Genomic DNA, 8,470 nt, shown 5'->3' on the forward strand with positions numbered 1-8,470 from the left:
CATCATCACCACCATCATCATCATCATCATCATCAGCATCATCATCATCATCACCACCATCATCATCATCATCATCATCACCACCATCATCATCATCACCATCACCATCATCACCACCATCATCATCATCATCATCATCATCACCATCATCATCACCATCACCATCATCACCACCATCATCATCATCATCATCATCAGCATCATCATCATCATCACCACCATCATCATCATCATCATCATCACCACCACCATCATCACCACCATCATCACCATCATCACCACCATCACCATCATCATCATCATCACCACCTGAATTAACACAGTCATAGACAGGGACTCTGTCTTCAGGAGACCAACAGGCTCCTGTAACTTTTCCTCCAACCTTTATTGACACCTCCGGACAGACACAGACTGGTCGGGATCATTCTCTCTGTACTGGAGCATCTGCTGACGTTCTGCATGACGTCACAGGGCTCCTCCCCTGTGATTGGCTGTCTTCCCTGACAGTCCCCGCCCCGTCCCGCGGACCGCCGCCACCCAGCGCGCCCTCGGACGGTTCCCGGGCAGGAGGACGGCTCACACCGGTGCGACCGAGGAACCACGGCCGACCCACGGTGAGCTCACCGGACACCGACACCCAGCTTCTCCCCACGCAGGGCACGGCCCCGGTAGTTCCCGGGGGGACGGTTCCCACACCGACCGCTGAAGCACCGTTAAACCGAGACAGACGCAGCGACGGGCGGGTTCACTCACGCTCGCTCGGTTATCCGTCCAGCTGCTTCCGTTATCGGACACCGCGAGAATTCATCTTTATTTTCTGCACAGAAAACGATTAAAAACCCGGAAACGCTGAAGCCGCCACTCCCGGTGTGGGACCCCGTCACCCGGTGCTGTTACCGGGACGGACCCGGACAGCGAGCGGCTCCGGGGCAGGTCTTTGATTTCAGGGTTAGGAAACCAAGAGAACTCGGACGCTGGTGTTTGACGGAGTTTGGGGGAAACGGAGCCTGAGGCCGGGGGCGGGCTGTCCGATAATGGAAGCAGCTGTAGAAGAGCTGCTCACATGAACCACAGGAGCGTTCACACCTGTTCACACCTGTCCACACCTGTTCACACCTGTTCACACCTGTCCACACCTGCAGAACACTCTGTTAGCTCGCCTGCTAATCGCGTTAGCCTTGTAGCCTGCCGGTGCCAGCAGAGAGACTTCCTGGTTCCTCAGTCCTCTGGACCGGGTCTGGACCTGGTCTGGACCTGGGTCTGGAGATGCTCGACCTGCTGCTGAACCTGTGAACGCCTCCAGCCTCATGTTGTTTATCTGTGGTTTTATTGCAGGATGTTTCCTGTTATTTGAGCCCTGGGGTGAAACGGTCGGCTGGAGTCCTGCAGCAGGAGACGCTGTCCGTCCCCGGCAGGGACACTGAGCTTTCACAGTAAAACTGAAGCCTGAAGCCCTTCGGTCCATGTTGCAGTGGTGAGTGCAGCGGTGTAACCTGGTGCAGCTCCTGGGGTCAGCAGCGAGTTAAGACCTGACCCAGGATCTGGCTGCGGCCTCAATAATCCTCTAAAGAGCTTAACTGGGCTAAGTTTGTCCCGACTGTGGCAGGTGCTGAGAAAAAGGCTTCGGCTTGGCTCACCATGATGCAGATCCCTGACTCCCACAACCAGAAGAACTCACTCTTCAACGCCATGAACCGCTTCATCGGCGCCGTCAACAACATGGACCAGACGGTGATGGTGCCCAGCCTGCTGCGGGACGTCCCGCTGGACCACGGCGGGGACGTGAAGGCGGTGAGGACCGCCGACGACCCCGCTGCCGCTGCCAACGACACCCCCTACTTCCACCAGGACTCTGACATGTACAGCTCCTACATCCTGCTCAAGTCCATCCGCAACAACATCGAGTGGGGCGTCCTGCAGGGTGATGGGAGGGGCAAGGAGAGAGCGGGTGTGGCAGAGGTGTCGCGGGTGGAGGCGGAGGAGGACGACCTGGAGAAACAGTTCCATTACCACCTGAACGGACTCCACGCGGTTCTGTCCAAACTGACGCTCAAGGCCAACATGCTCACGAACCGCTACAAGGAGGAGATCGGCTGCGGGAACTGAGCGTTTCCAGCCGCCCACAACCACACGGCGCTTTAAACACGTTTAGTTCATTAATTACTCATGTACCAAAATACAGACGCCACTTTAAATGTGATAGATTAACTTTCTCAGTGTTTGCTGTCTGGGGTTGACTCTGATGATGATCAGCAGCCGTTTACCAAACATTCATGTCAGAGTGTCCTTGAATGTAAAGGAGCTGTCGGCAGTTTTCTCTCGGCTGCTGCAACAGACTGAAAATTTAAACCAAACTAGTCTGTGAAACTCTGATTTTACTTCATTATCTCTGCTGCAAGTTTCAAGTTCCTCAAATTAATTTTCCAAGACAGAGAAGGAGTTAATTCATTTTTGGAGGTAATGAACTATAACATGTAAAAACACCAGTGTGGTTTGTTAAAAAAAAAAAAAAAAAGATCACAAAGGGACTGAGGGGTGAAATCAGACAAAAACTGGAAAAAAAGAGATATCTGCTGATATTTGCTGATATCTTCTCCAGGTGTTTGTCTGACTGTTTGTGAAGACACTGAATGGGTGTCTGGTTGTTTTTCTTCGGGCTGTTTGCACTATGTTTTCAGGGTATATGTCTGTCGTTGTTTGTTTGTCCTCTCTCTGGACGTCCTTCATTTCCTGATGTAAATTCAAAACTATGCAAACACACTGAGGGGGAAACCTGCTCGGCTTTCAGCCTCTGCAGAGTCGAACCAGCTCCGCTTTGCTGGGAAACTATGATGACTTTAACTCATCGTTGGTTTAATATCTGTTTGGAGCTGCTGATGCACAATCTGGTTTAAGTTCTTGATTTTCCCAGTAAAACTCCCTGACCTGCTTCAAATGGTCATCATAAATACACAGGAGAACACTGAGACACTTGAATGGTTTCTAATCCATATGATACGAGTGGAAAATGATCAGTGATGAAGGTGATGTGTTGCTCTGTTGAAATCAACCGTGGTTCATTTTGGCCCTTGAGTTTATTTGTTGACAGAAATGTTCTCAGTCCGGTAAAACTGAAAAGATTAGTTCACCTCAGTGACGACTTTGGTTCCAGCTTCTCTAATACCTGCTGCTTTACAGTGAACTCAAACAGTTCATCAGTTCTCACGCCGCTTCCTGACTCGCTTCAGCTCCACGTTCGAGTGTTAGAAAGCTGTCAGGAGTTTGGTGTTTGTCAGGCTCTCAACAACCTTCTGAAGCTCCATGGGCTGATTTCATTGGCTGAGTTCGTGCCTGTAACTCATTCAAAACCTCAGCTAGATTTTCCTGGATTTAAAATAAATACTGAAATACATTTTTGTCTATTAAACAGCATCAAAACACAAACAATATCTGATTATTGAAGGATGAAGTTCAACAAATTAATCTTCAACTGAAACGATTTAAAGCAGAATCAGAAATTAACAAAAATAAGAAGACGCAGCTGTAACCTTCATGAATCTTTAATAAAAGAAATGACTGTGCTTCGTGGTTGATGACATCTCTGTAAAAACTCTGTAAAAACTGAAGGATTTCTGTACCTGTGCATAAAAAATAATAATATAACTTCCACAGAGCGATGCATTTTTCTGTTTCATGTCCAACTTGGCAATTAAAGGTTTTGATGAAAAGTTTGGTGTTTTGGTAAATAATAGTGGGGGGGGGGGGGGGGGGGGGGCAACTCCCCCTGCAGGGAGAGAGAGGAAGGTGGGGAGGAGGAGATTTTATGCATGTACCCCTGGAGTCCTACTTCCCTTTTCTAATCTATGCTGCTCTGCCCCCCCCCCCCTCACCTATCCTATCCTAGCTACCTCTCTACCCCAACTCCTTCCAGGTGACCTTGCAGGTACTGGCCACAGTGGGGATTTGAACCAGCACTCCCTTGACTGGCCACCTCACCACTGCACCACCCTTCCTGCTGACACCTGGTCTCTGGGCACTTTTGACTCTACATTTGGATGTTTGACTTCAAAGTTCACTGAGTCTTAAGTCCTCAGAACGAACGGCCACTCTTCCATCTGGCCTGTGAAATTTCACTTAAGAAACTCAACGAACCCGTTAGGAATCAAACCCGCGCTCTTAGAATCACCAGCCAGTTGTCTAACAGCCGGAGATATTCAGTGAGACACTTGTCACCTGTTTCTTAGCGCCTTTGAGTCTTCACTTTAGGTGTTAGCCTTCAAAACTGACTGAACCTGGTTAGACCCATGATCTCAGGATCAACAGCCAGTCTGGGCTCACTGAAGACTCCTCTTTAGTTCCCACAGACCTTGTAAAAACCCACTGTTCTGCAGCCATCTACACAGCAAAACACAAAATAAACCTTAATAATCTGAATTTTATTATAACATAGAGAAAAGCTACAGCCAAATCAGGGTTTTGTATTTGAGCAGGAACTGAACCAGAGACTAATTACTGCCACTGCAACCTCAGTGAGAGACAGGAACAAACCCGTTACGCCACAACTTCCTTCCTGTGCTCAGAGCAGCTTTCGTTGTGCTTTTGAGGCTACTCTTTGGGTGTTGGACTGTAAAACTCTGTGAGTCACCAGGGATTTGAACCCACATCCTCAGAACAACAGAGGCAGTACCCCCCCCCCCCCCCCCCTTGTTTCAACTCACAACCTTAAAATCCTAAGAGGAGCACTCTATCTCCTTGAGTCATCCAGCTGGACAACAGGCCAGAACAGCCTGTGCTATGGAACTAGTTAAAATTAAAAATGATTCATTTAAAGGTCTCCAGTTCTGGACATCAAAGCAGACAGATTACAGAGGACTTGATCCAACAAGCTCCCACTCTCCACTGGGGTTAACACAATGGTAACATCTTTTTAAAGGTTTCAAGTCTGTCCTGCGGTGTTGGGCATCAAAAGTAATAAAACTAAGATGGAGTGTCTTCAAAATGTTTTGGGGCATTTCATTGAGCCAACAGCTTCAAGCTCTCAGTGTTAACACAGAGGCTGCACCAGTGCAGTGGCTCGAGGGGACCAGAGACGCTGACAGACCAACGGAGAGGACGCCGCTCCTGTGCAGTTTTACGCCTTATGCAGTACTATACAATAACATATACAGCATCGGTACAATATACTGTACATTTTTACACAGGAAACAACTGAAAAACTAAAGATTTTTCAAAATGTTTCATATTAAATGAATAAATCTGACAGTTCTTTCAAGAGCATTTCTTTGGACATCAAACAAGTAATTTTCTTGTTGGTGTAAAAATAATTAGTGACGGCTCAGTCGTAGCCTCCACACAAAATAATCTGAACTGAATATGTTTATTGGTCCATTTACTGAAGGACAAACTGACTGTGACCAGCAGGGGGCACTGTGGTAACACCGCTGTCAGTCATATTTCCTCTCTCTCTGTGTGTGTACATTTTATTTTGGTCTAAACTTGTCATAAACACACACACACACACACACACACTGTGTCACTTAAAGGTTAAAGGTCGACAACAGGAAGGGTGTGTGTGTGTGTGTGTGTGTGTGTGTGTGCTGCAGAAATGTTCACTCATTTCACTTCAGGTGAGCTGAACATTTATATTTTCCTTCATCCTCCCTCAGAGTTTCGGTTTCATGGAGTCGATCTCTGTATATCTATGTGAATGTGTCTCTGTTGTGTTCAGTGTCCCCACTTTGTCCTGTGATGTGTTCACTGTCACTGGACGTTTGAAGCACCAGCATCAGTGTTTTTACATAAACACAACATTGACAGTGTGTCTGTGGTGTTTCCATGTGTGTGTGTGTGTGTGTGTGAGATGGCAGCTCCTCTGTGTGTGTGTGTGTGTGTGTGTGTGTGTGTGTGTGTGTAATCTGTCTTCACCGTTGTCGGCGCTGTCAGGCCTAGTTTCCGTGACGATCAGTGCTACAGCTCTGATTATTCATCTGTCACACTGCTGTCACACACACACACACATCTCCCGTCTATGTGCCTCGCTCAATGGTAACCATGGTTACGGCGGTTTTGACGGACAGCTGGCGGGTGGTGCAGGCGGCAGGGCGGAGGCTTCGGTGCACAGACAGGTGACTCAAGTCAAAATGAGGCTGAAATGATTCTGATGACAAAAGTTTTTGTGTTGAAGAGTAAAAGTTGTGACCTGAGACCAGCGTCCTCTCTCTGAGCCACAGCTGCTGAAGATTTCACCTTTACTTTCAGTTTTATACCATTTCAATGATGGGGGGAGACGTGGAATCAGCCCAATAACAGGTAAAATAAAAACAGGTAAAAATATTCACCTGAATTATCCTTTTGTAAAAAGCACACATCAGGTCAGAGCTCAAACACACTAACTGTTCAGCTGTTTGTGAGATATCGTTGAGCTACCAGGTGAATGTACCTGAGTCCAACAGAGAGGGAGTTGAGTCCATCTTTGTCCTTGTCCATCAACCTTTACCTGAGTCTGTCCTCCCTCTTCTTCTTCTGCTGGGTCACACACACACACAGGAACACACAGCGGCTGTACGTCGTTACACTCGGGGGGGGGGGGGATTTATGTGACCCTGTAGACATCTATGAGCCTCCATCTTTCTTCTGTCTTTCTCTTCTCTCCATCATCTTCCTTCTTTCTCCTCAGATGTTGCTCTTTCTCCTTTAATCTCACGTCTTCTCCCTCCTCCTCCTCTTTTCCCTCCGTTCTCCCTGTCGTGCCTGCTGTTGTCTTGTTTGTGCGGCAGCTCGTGCAGAACATCGGAGCGGAGCAGCTGTTCCTCCTGTTCTGAGGGGAGCTCACGTTTCAGCCGCCTGTTGCAGCAGCTGAGGTGCAGACGAAGCGTCTCGGTCAGGTGTGGCTCCAGCTCGTCTCCAGAGCAGCCTCTCCGCTCCAGGTCTCTCAACTCTGGTGGAGGACGATCTCTCTCTTCCTGAACATCCTTCCTCATGTGGAGCTGTGATGGTGGCGTCCAACACGTGGCTCCAACATCTCCCACAGTTCAGCTGGATGGAGCTGAGGTGACTGTGGTCGCAGCTCATCCTGTCTGTCACTCACTTATTCACGAAGTCGACTCAGACGTTCATGTTGGTTCACGTGCTCCTGTTCCCCCCGGTGACCACTGTGAGGAGCCTCCTTCTTCTTGCTTGGCTGAAAAAGATAAATTGATAAATTGTGACTTTTTCACCATCAGGACAAAGTTCAGGTTGTGAAGTTGAATTCAACTGAGATGAAAATAATTTATATTTTTGTCAGTAAGTTTATTCCATCAACAAGTCGGCTCTGGATCTCTGCAACATGAAGAGCTGAAATGTGTGTGTGTGTGTGTGTGTGTGGGCGCGCGGGAGTGATGCATGGTGGGAAATCGTTTAGCGCCCTCGCCAGTCCTCAGCGACAGCCCCCAGCAACGGGATGAGAAACGAGGCGGCAACAAGGATGTAATTTGAGAACGAGAGAACGAGGGGGGGGGTGACAGATCGGAGGGAGGTAGGGTGTGGGAGGGGGTGGGGCTGAGTGACGGAGAGAGGGATGAAGAGGAAAAAGAGGAGAAAGAAGGGAGGGAGTGAGTGACAGAGGAGGAGAGAAGGAAGGAGACGGCAGCGAGGGAGGACAAAGGGATGGTGAATGACAGAACGAGGAGACAGAGGAGGGAGGAAGGAGGGAGGAGGACAAGGAGTGACAGATCGGAGGAGATCTCTCTCTCTCTCTGTCTCTCTCTCTCCCTCTCTCTTCCTCCCTCTCTCTCTCCCTCTCTCTTCCTCCCTCTCTCTCTCTCCCTCTCTCTCTCCCTCTCTCTTCCTCCCTCTCTCTCTCTCTCTCTCTCTCTGTCGAGGCGTAATCGAGGCGAGCGCAGCGTTTCTCCTCCGGGCCAATTTGAATAATGAGGCAGTCTAATTTCCTTCACACACACACACACACACACACACACACACACTCCTCCATGCTCTAATTGCCTCTGTGTGTGTGTGTGTGTGTGTGTGTGTGTGTGTGTGTGTGTGTGTGAGAGAGAGAATGCGCGCACACGGATGTTTTTTCTCTGCAGTGGATTTCTTCTGAGTCTCGGCAGCAGAAACTTGTGAAAACACCAGTCGGATCAATAGAATCAATAGAATCAATAGAATCAATAGAATCAATAGAAACTGTTTCTACTGGAGAATCAAACTCCAGAAAGATCCAGTTTGAACCGGACTCTGTCGGAGTCGTCTGGTCTCTGGCGTTCTCTTGTTCCTCACGTAGCTTCGCCAGTTTACACGCTACGATTCACGTGATAAATGATATTTGAAAGGAAATGTGCACGATGCTAACATTAGCCTGCTAACATTAGCCTGCTAACAGTTAGCAGGCTAACTGTTAGCCTGACACAGCAGACACAACAGCCAAGTGTGAAGTTTTACTAGTGATGTCATCACGATGACGGCGCTCATGTCTGTGATAACTCTGATGACATCAGCTGTTGCCGTG

At 48.5% G+C, this 8,470-nt stretch overlaps 1 protein-coding gene across 1 annotated transcript; it reads left to right on the plus strand.

Annotated features, from left to right (window-relative positions):
• The first annotated feature begins 469 nt into the window (after positions 1-469).
• On the plus strand, positions 470-3,704 carry LOC139622345 (mid1-interacting protein 1-B-like). The gene is made up of 3 exons (XM_071479593.1): positions 470-614; positions 1,336-1,474; positions 1,607-3,704. The coding sequence occupies exon 3, from the start codon at positions 1,639-1,641 to the stop codon at positions 2,104-2,106; it is 468 nt and encodes a 155-aa protein (XP_071335694.1). The 5' UTR covers positions 470-614; positions 1,336-1,474; positions 1,607-1,638; the 3' UTR covers positions 2,107-3,704.
• Positions 3,705-8,470: the final 4,766 nt, after the last annotated feature.

Source organism: Trachinotus anak, unplaced genomic scaffold, assembly GCF_046630095.1.
Source record: "Trachinotus anak isolate AG129_WGS33_773 ecotype Australia unplaced genomic scaffold, CSIRO_AGI_Tana_v1 ptg000006l, whole genome shotgun sequence".
Taxonomy (NCBI): Eukaryota; Metazoa; Chordata; class Actinopteri; order Carangiformes; family Carangidae; genus Trachinotus; species Trachinotus anak.